This window comes from Triturus cristatus, chromosome 5_2, assembly GCF_964204655.1.
Source record: "Triturus cristatus chromosome 5_2, aTriCri1.1, whole genome shotgun sequence".
Classification (NCBI taxonomy): domain Eukaryota; kingdom Metazoa; phylum Chordata; class Amphibia; order Caudata; family Salamandridae; genus Triturus; species Triturus cristatus.
In genome coordinates this window covers 39669027-39689359 of record NC_140588.1, presented here as the reverse complement: position 1 = coordinate 39689359, position 20333 = coordinate 39669027, and the positions used below count along the sequence as shown (strand labels likewise).

Sequence of the window (20333 nt, the reverse complement as noted above, 5' to 3'; positions counted from 1 at the left end):
ATTCATTTAAAGATTGTCGTTCTAGCGCACAAAGCCCTGCATGTCAAAACTCCCAGGTACCTAGCGCAAAAGTTTGAATTATCCTGCAGTGGGAGAGCTTCAAGAAGCTCGATCACTCTCCTCCTGAAACCACCCATCCTTAGCAAAAAGAGAACTGGTCTCCGAGATTTCTCTGGCGCTGCCCCAGGATTTGGAACTTTCTTCCACCCGAAGTACGCAGAATCTCCTCAACGACTGCTTTCAAAGTGGAAGCCAAAAGATTCTTAAAGAAAACATTTTTACCTTAACTTGGGCCAGGATCACTTGCTCGAAATCATTGTTCCTACAACCATTGTACCCCCATGTGATGCTGCCCTTCTTTACCGCATTGTGTGTCCCCTTTCGTAGCCCGTTATATTCATGCTTATCGTATTACTCTCCTTGACTCTCTTATTTGGGCAACAAGCGAGTATTCCTGTTGTGTATTCCTACTTAATGTCGATATTGGATCTATGCTCTTCTTTTCCGTACCCCCTTCGTAGTCTGGTACATACCCGTTTATGGTACTACTCTCCTTGATTCATTTGTTTGGGCTTTTTGCAATTAATTGTCTGTACTTATGCATATATTCCTGTTTTGAAATCTTTTCCTGTTGGCGATATTAGATTAATGTCCTTCCTTCCTTCCTTCCTTCCTTCCTTCCTTTGTAAAGCACTCTGATATCCTTCGGGATCTTGTTCGCGCTATATAAAACTTTATAAATAAATAAAATAAAAATACATACTAGTGAATTGAGCTTGTAGATCATATTGTTGTTTTAGCTCTTTCAGTGTAGTTTTGACACTAAGATTTGTTAAAACTAAGCACAAGAGTGGTACACCACTCTCAAGAAAGCAACTATAAAATGGCAACCTCTTCAATTTTCCACTCTATTAGCATGAGAAAGGCGGCAAATAAAATCATGCCTTTAATTTTAGACTACTGCATCTCCCCTCTGTTTCAAAACTGGGTTCCTATCTCTGTATGCTCGCGATGTTTTCACGATCATCGCTGAGTACTCGCGGAACCAGTAGGTGACATGTTCACAGCACATTCTGGAAGGAACATGCTACTTCCAAATAAGATACAGCAGGCATGATTTATTTAACAGATTCAAAAGCATACAATGCCTGTATTTAATTAATTTTTTTAAACAGCACCCAATAAAAGGACTTGCTGCTAAGGCACCCAACACACTACCTAATTTTATTCACTTTCATACTGACCGCATCCAATGAAATAGATTGTTTTTTGTACTTCCTTTTAACTGCTTTTCATTTGGAAAAGTACCTAATTCAGCTCGGGCTTCTCCTGACTGCTATTGCTCCTTTACTTTAACCCCTTCAGTGCCCATGACGAGCTGGACTCGTCATGGGCCGCGGTGGCGCTGTGCCCATGACGAGTCCAGCTCGTCATAGACCCCGCCCGCTAATACAACGGCCGGCACAGGGCGGGGAAGGGGCGGGCACTGAAGGGGTTAAAATGCTTAGAGTAAGGATTGTGGGCCATAGCTATGTCTATTGAGCTAAACAGGATGCAAAAAAGAGAGGTATTGACAGGAACTTGGGTTTGCCAAATGTGTAGATTACTTGGTTTGGCCGCAAGATATAAAGTTTCATCAGTTGCTGGCTTTGGTTAAATCCATTGTGGATTGCCGAGCTCCTCATGATTGTGCACTGTGGTGGCAATTACCTAGGCACACTGACTGAGGTAGGGCTGGAAATCCTAATGAAAGATATCTTTGCAGAACTGATGTCGCTTTTCCCTCACACTGTCTTGGTGTACTCTAATATATGCATAAAGAACAGATGATGGACGGAATGCTGAATCAATCGAACATTCACCTTCAGTCACAGATCTGGGTTAATTCCATTGTTTTTTTGCCCGCCACGCCATTCCTGACCAGAAACAAGCATCCTAGGACAGGTCTTGGGGTTTCACCCCTCAGCAGCCAGGATAGCTTGAATCTGGTGGTGCAGCATGGCTGGGTCTGAATTGAGGTGGCGAAGTGAGCTAAAGAACGATGATGGATTCAACCCAGATAAGTCCATTATTTCCTTGTGTTTGCTGTATTCTAACATATGCCAAAGACAAAAATGGAAGTGGTCAACTAAATTCTGTCCACAGATTGACAAAGCCAGGAAACATGTTAATAAAACTGTTTCTACATTCCTCAGAGACCATCGCATGGGTTGTATCTATAACAACAGTCTGCGTTTTGACATGAATGGAATTTATAGAAATGATGGAGTGCACTTAACAGACGACTGGAACAGGCTGTTTCTAACTAACCTGAAACTCTGCACCCCTTTTTGTTGTGAAGCTGTTATATACACACAATGAACACAAAGGCTGTTGTCAGAGCCACCCTAGTAACAAAAATATTGTTAATTTTCTTTAATAAGATCCTTTTAAAAAGGTTTGTGGGAATCTTTGTGACGAAAAACAAAAGCAGGCATTCAGAGGCCACCAACACATCCAAAATAATAAGTAAAAAAAATACATTCTACACATTGAGCTACACATATTACTATATACATGCTTGTTTAAACTAATGTTTTGGTACTAAGTTTCTTTAAAATCCATCTTTAAGGCCTATTTTCCTTTTTAGTGTTTATTGAGGAAGTCGCAACAACGCTGTTAACCATGACAATCGCACCTTTTCCCTAAAGTGAAAAACACATATATGCACACATATTACAGTATTTTCCACAGGAGGGGTTTATTACTGTACACTTCAAACTCATGTTTTTCCAGTGTATTTCTAGAACCACAATCTCTGAAGCCTATTTTCCGTTTTCGCTGTGAGGCTGGAGATCGTTATGACGTCAGTGACCGCGATCCCCGCAGATACGGCGCTGTGGGAGGGCGGGTTTGATATGCAGACGCGGAGGCTGTATATATTTTCTTGTTCCACGGCTTGGTTCCATGCTTCCTGTAATACCGGATCCTCTCGCTGTGCGGCATGGAAATTCCTATCGGCTTCCCAGGGATTCTCTTCTGGAAGGACGGGTAATGCCAACGGGCTTCTGAACTTTTCGGCTCTCCGTTGTTTTCTACTTTTCCTCTCTTTGGAAGGTGGCCATTCCTTATCGGTGTCCTGAGAAAAAGGGGCGGAGGACCACCACTCTTCTTCCCGGGAATTGGTCCTGTGTAATAACTGAGGCAGTTTGGGGTAATCATTTCCTAATATTGCTTGTTCCGGTAATCGTGGGATCAATCCCACAGTAAGGGTGGTACCTGAATCGTGTGGATGTTGAATTCGTACTCGGGCTGTGGGATATGGCTTGGTATCCCCGTGAACACAACGAATGGATACTGTTCCGTCGATGGGACCAATTCGGTCCCCCAGTTCTTGGGGACGTATTACGCTGTGTAGGCACCCCGTATCGGCTAGGGCCGTCATTGATTGGCCGTTTACGGATACATTGCATCAATAGGGGGCTTTCCCTTTTTCAAAGGGGGAGCAGTAATAATTACGAGCCATCCCTATTTCAATTGGTTCTTCTTTCAGGGGACAAAATCGGGCAATGTGTCCCATGCCGCCACACTGGAAACACTGGGGTCCCATAGGTGGAGGCCTAGGGACTGCTCCTCCGGGAACAATGGTTATGGGGTCTGGTCGTTTTATCAATGGAGGTCGCGGAGGACGTTGGGCCCCATGGGCCATGGGTTTCCCGGTAGCTTCCTCGTGTCCCCTCTGTACCTCTTGGGCCCGGTTAAAGGCGCTTGCGATTTCCACTGCGGTTTCAAGGGTGAGGTTGGCCTGTTGTCTCACCCATTTTTGGATAGGTGGGTGTAGGGAGGACAAATATTGTTCTAAGTATATTTTTGCCATGATCCCCTCCTTCTCGGTGGTGGCAGGTTTCAACCACCTGTCGGCCATATCTTTTACCCTAAAGTATAAGACTCGGGGGGGGGGGGGGGGGGGGTTTCTTGGGGTCCCTTCCTCATTTGTCGCAGTTTCCGCCGATATGTCTCATCGTCTACTCCCAGCCGTTCCATGTTACAGCGTTTGATGTCAGAGTAGGGAACCACTCCCTGCACCGTGGCGGCCTGGTACGCGGCCTGTAAATCGCCTGACAGGAGGGGACCCAGATACTGGCCCCACTTATCGACTGGCCTGGAGGCTGCGGTCGCCATCCGCTCAAAATTGGTAAAAAAAATAGTCTGGATCTTCCCCTGCTACGTAGCGTTGCAAAACCACAGAGGGAAGGGTGGTAGGACCTCTCTGATGTCCGAGTACCTCTGTAATTTTATCCATAGCAGCCCCATGAGTTTGGTTCTGACCCGTAAGCACTTGTTGTAATTTGCCCCGGTCTTCTTCTACGACAGTCAGGAAGGGTTCCATTACTTTTCCTAGGTGCTCCTGGTTTTCTGCCATCTTGGTCAGGGCAGCCTCCAAGACGCCTTTCAATCCCACTTCTGACACCACTTGTGGGAGGGCGGGTTTGATATGCAGACGCGGAGGCTGTATATATTTTCCGAAGGATAAACTTTTATTTCCCTTAGTGGCAATGACAGTTCGTGAAAGCACGGTTTTCTCCGATTCTCCGCTCTCTGCTCCTGGAGATGGATCCGAAGGGGTTTTTTCACCGGAGGCTTCGGTCTCCTCTTTGTCTTCCCGGAGGCTCATAGGAGGAAAGAAAGAAGCAACCGTCAGTTGTGAGCTCGTTACATGGTTTTGTATCTAGTAAGCCCGTCACCACACCAGGAAGTGTTCTCTCTGGTTCTCTTGTCCAAAAAGGGGCGTGAGGGGTAGTGGACGCCGTGAAGAAAATAATATAATACAACAGAAAGCAACAGTGACCCTATCGGGTTCAAGACTTGTAGGCGGTTTCTTCGCAGCAGAAACCCGGATGCTTATCCAGAATGGTTATTAAGGGTCGTTCTGCTTAATGGGCAAGACACGTTCTATTCAGGCTAAGGCTATAGGAAAGTCCTACCCGCAACACCCTTGTCTCCTTCAGACCTCACCCACTCTCCCTTTCTTCCCCCCCTTGGTCCCTGGGCACGGTTATACTCACAGGCTCCGCCGCAACTCTCCAGAGTTGCGGCCGCTCCCCAGCATCCTCCGTCGGACACCACCACTCCTCGCACCACTGCTCTTCCGGCTCGACGACGTCCCCGCCTTCTCTCCAGTCGTCCTGTTTCTCGTCTCCACCTTCCGATGCCGTCGTCCCAGTTCCGCTTTCTCTCTGGTGCTCGTCTCGTCGTTCTCCGCCTTCTCCTCCGCTGGTCTGCGACCCCGGCTCTCCGCTACCGTCGCATTTCATTGGCTCTTGGTAATCACTTCCGCGGTTAATCCCACCCCCTTCCGATGGTTCCGGGATCTCCGTCTGTTGAGAGACAGGGGGGTTGCATGGGTAACGTAGTCTTTGGTAGTCCCGTGTTCCTGGACTATCGGAAGGATCGCGCGGACAGTTTAGGGTACCCTCCCAGGGTGTTATACTGGGGTGTCCGTCCTGCGATTCCTCACAGGCGCGAAAGCAAAAATCAAAAGCCAGAATTCAACAGGCACCTCCACATTCCAAAATTATAACTATACAAATAATTCACTATCTAAATAACCCTATAAAAGCGTTTATCAGTATCTCAATATCAATGTTTATGAATGATTCACTGATCATTATTTTTATATTTCCACCAGTGTTCGCGAAGGCTTCGCGATCTCTCCGTGACGGTACACAGGGGGCCACAGTCGCGGTGTTGTTGCGAGTATTCCATGTGATGAAAAAAAAAAATCTATTTTGGACACAACTTGTGTCACTAACGCACCCATTTCTCAAACATGGGGTAGGGTATCTCCACCCTGACCCCATATGTTTGCTTTCACCCATATTTTCAGCACCGGGAACTGTTCCCGGACGATAAAATGGTGGCTGCAACTCTCTATTCAGGTTGCATACAGCCAATCGGAGAATTCTCGTTGGCGCGTACATTCGCGATCACCTGCAAAAGTGTCACAAAATATCCATGGTCAGAGGTATATCTATAATTTTCAGCTTAAATTTCTCAAAAACGACTGGAAGGATTTGTACAAAATAACAAAAAGCGCAATCTGCGTAACAGCATCCACCGTTGTGCCACATTTGGTGTTATTCTGTCCATTTGTTCGGGCTGTAGGTTTGATAACGCGTTCCTATGAAAATTAACATTAGAAACGTACCTTTTTTTGCGCCCCTATTTCTTGGTCCCCACTTCACGGATAATCCCCAAACTTTTCATGACACACAGAACTTATTTTGACACCTTTTCTGGAAAATTTCATGTAGTTTGGTGAAACGACGACAAAGTTATAAGCAAGTAAAAAAAAAATTCCTATGGAAACTAGGTCCTAACTATAACTACCTACTGGCATTACTATGTTTTTTTTTTAACTTACTTCAAGCATAGCTTTTATCCCTGTAGGATCACGTAATAATCTGTTTCCCTTTGGATGTGATTTAATTAGGGTATTCTTGTGAATGATGCCCGTCTAACCCAAAGGACCATGAGTGGGAAGCTGGTTTTTTTTTTTTATGCAGGAGGGCCAAAGCTATGGCACACCATGCTAAATATACAGACAACCCTTATTGGATTGCAGGGCTTAAATTAAAAATCTCAAATGCTCTATTTGTGATAGTGTGGCTTAGGCTTATCGGAGGGTAGTGTTAAGCATTCGTTGTACGCACAGAGTCTATAAATGAGACACTCACTCAAGATGAAAATCCAAAACTATTTTAGAAAAATAACAGATTTTTATATAAATTTAGACACCACGATCATCGATATTGGGTAAGTACTTTTGGAGATATTAATTTTTACAATAGACAAAAATACTCAAATAACTGGTCTTGAGGTATGAGCCTCGAACGCAGTAATGTTATCCTATGAGAGAAACGTACACTGCAAAGGTACACTTGCAAATGGTTTTGAAGATACCTTTAGGACTTAAAGTGCTTGGGGGTCAAGGGCCAATAAACCACTAGCAGTTCAGGTTTACCTGCCCTGGTGAGTTAGGGTGCATAGGTGCTGGTCGCGTTGGTAGCCTTGAGCACTATGTGGTAAAGTCAATAGCAAAGGTACCTCCAAAAAAAAGGCTGAAAGTGAGGCTCGGCTCTTGAGGGTCGCTGGAGCATAGGGACCCAGTCGGTTTCCATGAACCTGGGCTGGGGGCTTATGTGCAGAGGTGTTTTGGACAGCTGGTAGCTCAGCTTTGATGACCTGAAGAGGAAGAGAAAACTGGACAGCAGAGACACTCGGTGCTGGCATCAATGATCCTGAAGTCCCTCATCGGCAAGTCGGTTTTGGCATCGGTGGTGCTCGGACACACAAGCCTTGGTTGCGGCAAATGTTCTGGTACCCAGGGTATTGGTGCTGGGCAACTCTTGGAGGGCCTGGCATCTCCAAACTCGCAGGTAAACAGATCTGATCTCCTGGAGAAGCAAAGACTTATTTGTGGCGATATGCTCCCTCTATGGACCTGGTGGTCAGCAAGTCGAGGTACCAAGTGAGATGCTGCTTAGTTGTCGATGCCCTGGACAGTCCTCCACAGGCTTGGGAGGATGCACAGCTTTTGGATGAGCTTGGCCGGGTCAATGGTTGAGGTACCAGCAGTAAGGCAGGGTTTTGGTGCCAAATTCAGGGTAAGCCCTGAGTTCTCACGGTGACTGCTCTTTGTTGCCCTTCTTCAGTTCCCAGGTAGACAAATCCGGGTTCCTGGTGTCAGGGGAACCCCCTAAACACTAAATTCAGGATATTTAGGGGAGTGTAAGGTTGTAGCTAATGGGCTACTTACCCCTGGGGTGACTACACCCCCTATATGACCACTTCATGTGGAAAGTGGGCATAATCCTGACCCAGAGTTCCTAGTTCCACCAGATTCAAGATGGTGAAACCCTTCCTCGACTGTCCACTTCAGGTGGTCCCATCTTAGGAGTGTGCCCAGACTGTAACTGTGACACTCCTGATTAACTAATTTTCCCGCCTGCTCTTGTGCTAAATGTGCCTCAGGACAGGGGGATGGAGTTCCCCAGGACTGGGGGAAGCCAGGGTCGCATATCAAAGGTGGCAGTGGTTTTGAAGTCTTTGGCCCTAATATGCTAAATCCCTAGTCATCCTGCTGGAGGAGGTGTGGACACCTTCCCCCGCTGCGGGCATTGTTTCTGGCCTCTCAGAGCACATGCTCTCCCCTCCAGGGGGTCAGAAACTCCTCTGCAGTGGCAGGCTGGACAATACCAGTCAACCAGCACACTAGACGACTAGTAGGTTTCAGGGGTACCTCTAAAGTGTCTTCTGGGTGCATGTCTTCATAAATCCGATACGGGCATCAGTATAGATTTATCAAGACCAGGTGTTTGATACCAAACACCATAGTTTTTGGTGAAGCCATCATGTAACTCGTAATGATCAGTGTCGAGGACATGCCTTTAAGATGGCTTCACTGATCACTTACAATATCTAGTAATCGAACTAGACATCTAAGGGGAATTTCCGCTCATGCAGTATGTCCTAACATGTAATATAACCCACCTTGCCTTAGAGTTTGAAGGCCTGCGGTAGAGGTCACTTACATATGGTACGGGCAGTGTCTGTGGGTATGGCACACAGCGAGTGTGCCATGACATGTTTTCGAAAATGGCTTGCGCCATTTCACACAGCCTGCAATGTCAGCCTGTTTGAAGTCTTTGTGGGGATACCTTTGGGTGTCACAATTCCTGCTGCAGCCCATAAGGACTCCCTTTAGCACCCATGCCATGGGTACTATTTACAGGGACTTACAAGGGTGCTAATGTACTTGCCAATTGGGTTGCAATTGAACATGTGTTTTTTTTTTTAAGGAAAGATTTCTGGCACTGGGGCCTGGTTAGCAGGGTCCCAGTGCTCTGCTAATCAATAACATTAGTAACAGTGAGCTAAAGTGGGGGTGACCATGTCAAAAAGGGCACTTTCCTACACCATGGAGCATCTGGAGAAGACACCCATGCTGCTTCAATTCCAGGCTATGTTATTTTATGAAACACAGTCCTCAACATAGTTTCACCAATGTAAACAATTTATTTTTATTTTTTTAATAATAATATTCTTTATTCAGCATATAAGAAAATATGACCATAAAAGATACAATTTCATCAACACATCAATCTGAAAACAGTGATCATAAGGGTAAAAAAGAACTCTCAGGATAGAATAATACAGTAAAAACAGTACTCCATAATTACTAAAAGCATTAAAGACTCTACCACCTATCCTAATAAATACATAGATTCAATGGGTGGTCTTCCGCTTTTATGATCCCCTGGTATTTCTTAGCTTTAAAGCAGATCTTAAAAAGTTCAAGACACAGAATAAGGTAAAAACATCTGTGACAAGTTTTAAAAATAACAGGGCCACATGGGCCTGTTTGAATCCGAGTTTCTTTAAAAGCCCCTTTAGAAACCCTTTTCTTGGGAATGGGTAATACGGGCATAGAAGAACAAAATGTAGGGTATCCTGTGGAGACCTTGTGTCGCAGCCACAGGGCCTCTTTTGTTCAGGATACGTACCCAGCCGGTACAGCCAGTAGATGGTGAAACAGATTCAACCTGAACCTCGTAATTAAAAATCTATCATGTGCACTGGCTATGAGGGTTAGATACGGTTCTATGCTTTGTGTTGACACGACTAAAATATAGTTTCCGACCGTGGGTTTATTCATTTCGATTTCCTCCATTTGGGCCACAGTATATTTAAAAAATAGACCTTTAATAAGCGCTTTGTCCCGTGCACACACCGTATCAGGATTGGAGAACAAATCTGATCTACCAAGCATAGTGAAGGTGTTTTTTTATGTACTGCAGCCACGGGATTTCCAATGCATGGTCCAGAGAGAGACAGTCCTGAATTATTTGCCTGTTAAAACCTGTCTCATCATTGGATCATATGTTTACCCAACACAGAAGAGGCTTCACCGCCACCAGGTCAGAAATATATTTTGACCCCAGCTCCTCATGTACAATAAATGCAGGGGTAATCTGGGGGACTTTCAACAAACACCTAAGATAACAGTTTTCTTTGTTTTGGAGTTTTTTTGTCCTCACAAACCACCAGACTTCACTTCCATATAGGACTTTAGAACTACAAAATAAGTTAAACCGTTTTAAAATTGTCCCCGGCGACCATCTACCTAATCTGTGGGCATAGCTTGTAATCGCTCCAGTAGACTTTGTCAAACCGAGACACTTGCCCTCTAATAACTTTTTAAAAGTGAGTTTATCATCGAACATGATGCCTAAGTATGAGAAGGCTGGTAATTTCCTCAGGGTATGTGTACCTACCTTATAAGTGTTTGGCTTCCTACTCTTCTTCCCTAATTCCATTATATAAGATTTTGTTAAATTAGGGGACAAATCCAGCTTGTTCATAAACCCTACGAACCCATCTAATAAAACCTGCAAGCCCTTAGGAGTACGAGCAAGGGGGACCGCATCGTCCGCATAAAGAAAAACTGGGACTGATCTTGGGCCTACTTTTGGGGTGTCTGCTTGAAGTGTGGTTAATGCAGAATCCAGGTGATTAATATATATTGTAAATCAAAAGGGTGCTAAAATACATTCCTGTCTGACCCCACACAGACACTTCAAATATTCTGTTGTCTTCCCCTCTTGCGTGTATCTTACTGCAGAAGAAGTGTTTAAATGTAATGCCCTTAAAATATTAATTAGGGCCTGATCCACCCCCAGTGATTCCATGATGTTCCAAGGTTTACTGAGATTAACGCGGTCAAAAGCTACAGTAAGGTCCATAAAGGCTAAGTAAAGTGCCCCAGTCTTGACTATTGTACACTTTGCAGTAACAAGATAGAGATTTAAACATTGATCAACCGTAGATTTACCCGCACGGAACCCATACTGCACATCTGTTATTATGCCTTGCATCTCAGCCCATTCTGCCAACCTGTTCAGTACCACTCGGCCCAAAACATCTGCTGTCGCATCAATAAGCGATATTGGGCGATAGCAATGTGGACTGTCCCTATTCCCTTTCTTGAATATCGGGACAATGGTGGCTGTGGACCATGAGGGAGGCATTTCAGTTGCAACTGCAGCATTTAGTACCCTTACCAGAATCAGCGCCCATACCTCTGGGTTGCTTCTGAATAGATCAGGTGGAATCCCGTCTGGTCCCGGGGTTTTATTCCGCGCAAGGCAGTCTATTCCAAGTCTTACCTCTTCTAAGGTGAAAGAGATAATGTCCCTGCTCTGGTCAAGGGATAATGTCTGTGGCTCGTCCACTCTTAAGGGCTGATTATACAGTCCCTCAAAATGAGCCTGCCATTGTTCGGGTAAAATGTTATGGGCCAGGCATGGAGTGTTAGAATCTTTGAAACATGAGTTATTGATGACCTTCCAGAAATAAGTAGAGTCCTTTGGCTCAGCAGCCTTCATTTGGAGTTGGCGCTTCCATGTCCTAACTGCTTGCTTATACCCTTTGCGGCAGGACCTTCCTGTTTTCTGTGAATGCTTAGCCTTGTCTTTGTCTGCCTATTGGATTGCCTGTATGCCGATTTCTTGCTTTAAGCGCCGGGACGCCCCTTTGCTGGGGCAGCTGTGCGCTATACAAATCCGGCTAACATGACATAACCTAACATTCCCTGTCTCTGGGTGATTTTTTTAAGGGCCCTCTTTAAAGTTCTAAGGGCCTGCGAACACTGCCCGTCAAACCATCTTGGCACATCATTAGAGCATGAATGTGCAGGTGCTTTTAGAAGGCTATTTACTAAATGCGCAATGTCTATAAAAGTCTGAACTAGGTCTCGTCCCTGTATTTCTAGATCTACACACTTCTGTATCTCTTGCTTACCTCTGGTAAAAAGGAAATTATTAAAAGCCGCAGTGTCAATCTGTGCCCAACGCAACCGCCTACCTTGATCTTTTGCTGAAATCTTTTCCCCCGTCAAACTGTACAATGCCGGGTGACATCGTGGGGCCACCAGTGATATAATTACGGGATTATTTTGAAAAAAAATGTTTTATTGATTTTCGCCCGACAAACAACTTACATTGGTCTTATAACTGTGCATTAGTACATTTCTTGATTTCTTAATGTTGCATTTCTCGGACTATGGCATACAGACAAAACTCAATTCCATTGCTCACCATTTTCCCCGTATACATATCCCCTTATGATATGCATTATTCAATTTACAGCTGTAGTCAAGTATGCTCCCTCTGTGAGTTCATGCGCCATCAGTTAGTTCGATCAAGGCTCCCATCCAATTGCAAAGCATGCCCTCCCCTTTAACCCTCCCTAACCCTCTCCACCGTTGTTTGATATTACCATCCTGCAATAATTACGGGATCATGATCACTAAAAGTGCTATGACAGATATTAAGAGAGGTAATGAGCCTCCTAACTATATGAGAGACAAAGATAAAATCAATAAAAGATGCACATCCTCTGCCTTTATAGGTAGGGGGCACAGTTGTATCTGGATGATGGGGAATCCGATCCATTGTGTGGGTTAGGCCAAATGTATTTAGGAGCACACTCGACTCCCATCCTAGCTGGGTGTGTTCCATGTGTGGCTGCCAGTCACCATCCATCACCCTCAAATTGGGACACAGGTGACAGTTAAAATTACCCGCTAGTATTAGATGTGACTGGACTCGGCCCTCAAGTTGCAATTTCTCCAAACAGGTACTTAATTTGTCTAGGCACTTTGATCCTTGCAAATTTGACTGCGTTATAAAAATTAATAAGTGCCAGACGATAGGTATTGCTTACAAATGTTAGGCCCTCTACTATATCCGACTCCCAAAGTATGGGCTTCTATCTCCCCTGAACCCTTAAATCTACAAACATTATTAAGCCACCCCTGGCTCTCCCTGCACTAGACCTTTAAGCTGGACAGAAGAAAGTTTTGTACCCTTCTAAAAAGAAGGTATTTGCTGGCTCCCATGTTTCCTGGATGGCAATTATGTGAAAGTTTCTGATATAGCAGAGCCACTGCTCGTCCTGAAACGTACTCGTCAAACCTGCCACGTTCGACGCGAACAATTTCAAATCACCCATAATTTGCCTCACATGAGGTCCAGACAATCCCGTAATAGCCCCATGATCGCTGGGAGATCTTAATTCCCCTTGCTCCTGCTGCCTGTGATCAGTTTCACCGGTTGTCCCATCATTAATCTCCACTCTCCCGTTTTGTACCTCAATGTGTCCCACCCCTGTGCCAACCATTCTTGCTACTCTCGCCCCCTCTGAGAGTCAATCTATGTCATTCAAATCCCTCAATGGTGCGAATGGATTTCCAGAGTTCAGATTGCCCCCTCCCCAACTAGGGCCCACTTCCTGTGTTGCCACATATAGGGGAGACAAGGGTGTGGGTGGTGGTTTGTAAAAGAAACCCAGTGGTACTGGTTTAATCCCAGAGTCTATAGTAAATGATCGAGAAGATGAAAACAAGATCTTCTGGGCCAGTGCCGGACACCTAAGTGTAACAATCGCACACAAATTGTCTTAGACCTTCCAATCCACACCACCCTTCTAGCCATCGGGATGTGTCTATAGTCTGAAGTATTTAACCCAGCATGTTTGCCCAACTAATGGATTACTGTGTTTATCAACTGGGCACTAGACTCATCCTGTTTACAGTCTCATCCTGGGACCCCCACTAAGACCACCGTGTAAGGACAGCATGCTGGAGTGAGGTCTATACACCTAGCGTCTGGTCTTCTGAGATTTTCTCCCAGCTGCTTTGGAGCTATTTTCCTGTGTACGTTATGCTGTCTCTTTGTGACTGGTGGGCCATTCTGATCCCTACAACTTGCGATAGACAACGTGGCACTGCTCCGTTTACCCTGGGCAGCCACCACGCTATTTAAACTGGTACTGATGTTCTGATTTGGGCCCCTACTATCTTCTGCTTCATCTCCCTGATTCAAAATGTCTCCTGCTCCATTTCCGTCCGCATTTTCCTCTACCAGTGCCATATTCACATCCGGTGGCAATACTGCTAAACCAGCCCTGCCCCATGAGAGCCTCCTCACGTCTTTGTCAATTTATTTTGTGATAGCTCCCACTGCCTTTGGTAAAAAAGAGTCAATAGTGCCCTTGGTAATGTCCGGTGATGAGCCAGTGGCAGCGCACTTCCTTTTCCCCATGACAGGGGACGTAGACGTTGGGCCAGGGCAGTGGCAAAGATTTTCATTTCTGTGTTAATTAGAAAATTCGGACGGTAGTCCGCACAGGAGAGAGAAGGTGGCTGGGTCTTTGGGATGACCACTATAGTGGCCACGTCCGTCTCAGAGGGAAAGAAGCCCTTCTCGGCCCCATGCCGGAAGAGGTCGACCAAGTTTGGCACCAGTAAATCTAGATATGTCGTACAATACTCCTGCAGGAAGCCGTCTGGTCCTAGTGTCTTCCCAGAATGTAATAGGGAAATAGCACCATGTATCTCCTCTGGGGTAAAGGAAAGGTCGAGGTCTGTCGATTCGGCCTGAGCCAGGCAGGGTAGCCGGACCTCCGCTCGTTCCAGCAAGTCAACCAGAGAGGCCCCAGGGGGCCGGGCTGAATAGAGCTGGGCATAGTAACCCGCAAAAGCTTGGGCAATGGCCCGCGAAGTGCAATGATGGGTTCCCGCAGCATCACGGATTTCAGGGATAATTCTGTTAGCCTTGGTGTAGGAGACCAAGTTGTGAAGCAACTTTCCGTTCTTGTCGCCCCACCCGTACACACGGGCCACAGAGGAGCGCCACAGCATCTTGGCTGAGTCTAGGGAGATCTGATGGATCTTGTCCCGGATCGCCGCAAGCTGTCTGGCGGGTTGAGCGTCATCCGTGTCTGCGAGGGTCAATTCGAGTCACGTGGCCTGCACCTCAAGCTGGGTCAGGCGAACAGTCTGCGCCGCCTGCTTTGTGTGCACCAGACCGCTGGCCACGCCACGTAAGGCGGCCTCCCATAGTGTGCCCGGGGAAGGGACCGAACCCTGGTTGGTAAGAAAATAGTGCTGCAACTCTGCTGCAAGTATGTCCTTAATCTCTGTGTCTTGCAAAAACCACACATTCAGTTACCAGACCGTCCGCACTACATCAGTGGTGCCTCCCAAGTGGAGGGAAATGTGGAATGGTCCGAGATTCCACGGGGGAGGCATTATTGCTTGTACACCCATTTCTACCACTAACTGGAAGGAGACTGGAAGCACCAATAATAGGAAAAATAGGCTATGTCCCAGTAAAATGCCAAAACTGTGTAGAAAAATTTGTTTTCCAGACAAACGTCTGCCTTCTCCAGAAAGCTGGGAAGATGGTGATTTTAGCACTGGAAACCCTTCGTTGATCCCATTTGCAGGGGAAAAAAACTGATGCTGTCTTCAGCTGCACTTTTTTCCCCAAGAAGCCCAAAATGTAGCTATATTTTGCCTAATTTATCGGTCCCCTCCAGGGGATTCCACAAACCTTTAAGATCTTCTGGATGTTGGAAGAAAAGGATGCAAATTTGGCGTGGATACCTTACGTGGACAAAAAGGTATGGGGGCCTAAGCGCAAACTACACCAAATAGCCAAAAAAGGGTGTGGCACAGGGGGTAAAGGCCCGGCAGCGAAAAGGTTAAAGGCTTTATCGAAATTAATGTCCTGATCTAGTGCAGATAATGTGTATATTTAAATATAAAAATAAACACACCAGTGACAATGAAAGCAATTAATAAGCTAAAATGTAAAACAAATGGACACATTGTGATGGTATTTCAGTCATTAATTGCATGAATGATTAATTCAGGCTTTGATAAACAACCCCTCCCTTCTAACCCCTAGCTAAGCTAAGATTTCTTAGCGCCTAAGTGTTTTTCTGAGTTTCTTTAGGTGGCATCTAGCGTTCATACCTTAGATGAACAACAGGCCTGTTGTTTAACTAGCCTTTGTCTTTGAAGGAGGTTCGCTTTCTATCTGTTATGGCGCTCCCGAGCTGATCTAGACTTTCTGGCTTGCTAGAGATGTTTGCAGCTCAGCTTGCATGAAACTCTTAAGAACCTGGAGATTCCTCTGTGCCTATACCAGGCTTAAATACACTTTTCTGATTATTTTTAAGAGCAGACTCTGTGATGATTTATGTAAGATGCAGAAATTCGCATATTAATTTGTTTCATCTTCGCTAAATTCTATCCCTTATTACAAATCACATTAATACATATATAAGAATACTTGATGATGCAAAAATGTGTGCTTAGATTGACGTTCAAATAATGAATTTTTGCCTTTAGAGTTGAGTGCCACAATCACAAAATGTTTTCGAATGTATTTCTAACCTTAAATAAATCCGTCATTTTTTCTTCTATTTTATACTTTTGTTTCATTTTTATTTCCTCAAAATAATGTCTAAGGCTCCCAGTTTTTACAGATTTGTACAGATAAATACAGACATAAAACCATCAATTTTTCTGTCTGTTTTTATTTGTAAATATCTATAAAAACAGAAATGTTTGTTTTTGAGTGATTTTAAATACAATCAATTAAGACTACCAGGCCAATACCTGTGTGGGTTACCAGATAAGGGAGCCAAATAGGAGAGAACATTTCCTAATGAGGCTTCAAAAATCAGCAGATGTGTACAAGGTAGATACTAAAATGTACACTTTCACACCAGTGTACCGATTTACCATTTATGGGTATATTATGTAAACCTGTCAGGTGTTCAAGTATGAGTGTACATTTATTGATTAAAAAAAGCTGGAAATATACTAGTTTCAGCTTACCTTTTTTCACAAAACCCAAAATAAATATGGATAAATACAGAAATAATTATCAAAAGATAAATTAGCAAAGATACAGATGGAAATGTAAAAAAAATAAAAATACCATAAAACCATGAACCCTAGTAATGTCTTAGAATTCGCTCCTGGGAGTACAGGTGGTAGCAAGCTAATCTCATGCCTATTTCTATTTTTATGTTTCGGTATTTTCACCAGTCACACCTATAATGGCTATTTAACTCATTATGTTTTTATATTTCAATCAGACTTGAGGGTCATGGTATCGGAACTAAATCCTGAACTTATTTTATCTTGTCAATAATAGTCCTTTGTAGCTATTTAAGGTTTATTATTAAGTCTGCACGGGTTGACCTGAATGAATGAATGAATGAAATAAAATTTATCATCGCGCTACTCAGCCCGAAGGCATCAAGGCGCCTCACCAAAAAAAAGTTCAAAAGTAGACTGATCAGAACTAGGGGTAGGCCCTGGCAAATAGCCACGTTTTAAGAGCCTTCCTAAAGGCTTGCATGGAGGGAAGAGATTTGATTTCCACTGGCAGCATATTCCACAGCCTGGGGGCTAAAGATGAAAAAGCTCTGCCCCCCCCATTTGGCTTTACGGACTCGGGGAACAGATAGCAGAAGTTTGTTGGCAGAGCGGAGATTTCTAGAGGGTGTATAGGGGGTCAGCAAGTCCCTCAAGCCTCCAGCCCTATTTGAGGCCAGAGCCCCATATGTCAAGCTCAGGGATTTAAAAGACCGTTTCCCAGGAATGAATCTACAATGTGTGTATTTGATCAATATGTGGACACAAAAATGAATAACAGTACATTACATGTATGGATCACCATGACTTTGTATTTTAGTTTTCAAAAACCTTACTATATGAATTACATGCCCCTCCTTCCAGGTCAGTTTTATGATAGAAAAAAAAAGAATCTACAGTTGTAGGTTTTGCCTTATGTGCGAGCATGACAGTATCTATGTGAATAGTACTAGCATTAGACGTAACATCCGTAGATTGATGTTGCATTAACACTTTTTTAGATTTCCCTATAACTCTTGTTTTATGGGTAGGACCCTATTTACAAGTTTTTGTTAATGTCTTCCTTCTATGGATCGCTTTTTTGTTTTATATATGAGGATCCGATTGATATGATTCACAACAGTAAGCATAACTAAAATATAAGAACATAAAAAGATGCAATTAAAGGCGTTCATCACAATAAATGTTGATATAAATATGTGTTAAAACAGTTTCAGTCCTTTAACTAAGTTGCTTGTTTGTTTTACTTCTTTTCAGATGTGAAAGGGAAGGCATGTGAAGATCATTGTATATTGCAACATTCTAATAGGCAAGTACATTGGTGTACATATCAACGGTACAGATTTGCAGTGTTATGTGCAAAGGGAAAAGGTTGTATGTGAACCTAGCTACAAAACTGTGATTACAAATGTAAATGGCTGCTGTGTAGCTGTCGTTAGCACTTGACATGCCGTAGCATCAAGAATTCATTTGTCTGCTGCGTTTGTTACACACATCAATTGGTATATCAGAGTAACAATGGAGAAATTGTATGCGCACAAAGAATAAATTAAAGTAAAGCAAACATTTATTGTTCCTGAATTTGGTTTCTTTTAAAATATAACAAAATTACAGCATTGCAGTCCTTTCTCACTCATCAAAAATCACCCCATAACAACTTGTTGCTACACTTCAAAAATTAGTCTTCAGCTGATCTCGTTGTCTAAATTCAAATTACCCCTTAAAGAAAGGGAACAGTAAGCAAAGCCATAGAAAACCAAAACACTTAATACTTCATAGCTTATATGTTTTCCCGAAAACATAATTCAGCTTTATGTCTCAACAAAAGAACAATTGATTGCAATACATATTCTAAGATTTAGCTTCTTTTCCGAAAAATGCATTTTCCCAACCCTTTCAGTTTCGTCAACTGTGCCTACAACTTTTTGACTTTGGGCTTAGAAGCATCCTTCAAATTGTGTATTATAATCTTTTTAACTGTCAGTAAGGCTTTAGGGCCACATGTACATAGAATAGGCACAGTGATTTAATCCAAATCGCTATTCCTTATATATGCAACTTTTTGGTTCATACTTGCGATTCCTAGTGGGTCGCAAATCGATCTACCTCATGAATATTAATCAGGTAAGTTAAAGTTTGCCACACGTTAGGAATCGCAGCTGAGGTCAGCAGACCACTATGTCTGCGATTGTGTTTTAGTAAAGGTTTTATTTTTTACTGTTGTAATGCAACACCTTTTTCCCTAGAGGAAAACGAGATGCGTTTCCACAATAAAAAATGTTTTCCCAAGATTCACAAAGGGGAAGGGATCCCATGGGTAATCCTGCCAATTTGTAAATGCATTACCACCAACTTTGAGTTGGTGGTAAGGTGCAAATGTTTTGTGACTGCAATCCAGTCACAAAACATTCATACATACCAATGTGACTCGATATTTGGAAGAGGCGCCCTAAACACACCCCTTCAAAATACCAAATTGCAAAACCCAAACTGTGGTTCAGTAACAAGTTCCTGAAGCGCAATTGGGCTTTACACATCCCAGAAAGCATTTTTCCAGTCGTAAACGGGCTGATTTTGGAATTCAGCCCATTTGCAAACAAAAAAATACTTTGTACATATGGCCCTGTGCCACAAACCATTTTGCACAGAGTAGCATCAAACCATAATGCATAAATTATTTTGTACTACAAATTTACTGATGCATTCTTTGTCCTGCAGATTTCTCACCTTCTGAATATTCTGGAAAGAAATTTCCTCAACAGTAGCTCTCATACGCTGTGACCCAATCATTTCATGCAAAGAATCCCCTGTGTTATCAATACCTTATTTTACTTGCCATACAAAGGTGCAGGTAGCCAATGTGTTTCAGCAAATATATATTTGCAAATATATATATATATATCCCATTCTTCCTTAGTGTGTGCAGTATCACGCTGAGCAACCCCAAGGTAAGCCATAGCAGACTTCTCCTTTATCGGTCGCCGTCCACGGCGCTGCAATACGAATCTAGGCATGAAAGAACCCTTGTCAGGAATGCGCCCTGAGAGCGCTACAATGCCCTGTGGTATTTGTATTTGTATTTATTAAGCGCAACATTCATCCCAAGGGACATCACGGCGCTAGGACAGCATCTTTCCGGTATCTCAGTGAAGAATATCCTAATAGTTTTAAGGCCTGAGATTTCAGTCAGAAGGTGATGCGTGTTTTTGGTTATGTTTTAGGGAACAGCCATGTTTTTAATTTCTTCCTGAAGGACAAATGTTCGTCCGTTAGGCAAAGCTCTAAGGGTAGCTTATTCCAATGGACGGCTGCCAGATTGGAGAAAGACCGCCCTCCGGCTCTAACCTTTTTGATCCGTTTAGTCTTGACCATGGCCTGATGGCGGGATCTCAGATTTCGTGTTGGCATATAAAATTCAATTTTATCTCTTAGGATTCGAGGGCCCGTTTTATGTAGTGCTCTGTGAGCATAGCACAGGAGTTTGAACTTAGCCCTTTGGCCAATGGGCAGCCAGTGTAATTCTTTCAGACTTTCAGATGCTGAGCTGTACTTACTC

The 20333-nt window shown here is 43.8% G+C and overlaps 1 protein-coding gene across 1 annotated transcript in view; it reads left to right on the top strand.

Moving 5' to 3' along the window:
- Positions 1-20333, top strand: part of ABITRAM (actin binding transcription modulator) — a 409780-nt gene that overhangs the window by 108661 nt on the left and 280786 nt on the right. The window contains exon 2 of the mRNA XM_085606810.1: positions 18035-18086. Coding sequence (XP_085462936.1) covers positions 18035-18086 — 52 coding nt within the window. The remainder of the gene's footprint in view (positions 1-18034; positions 18087-20333) is intronic.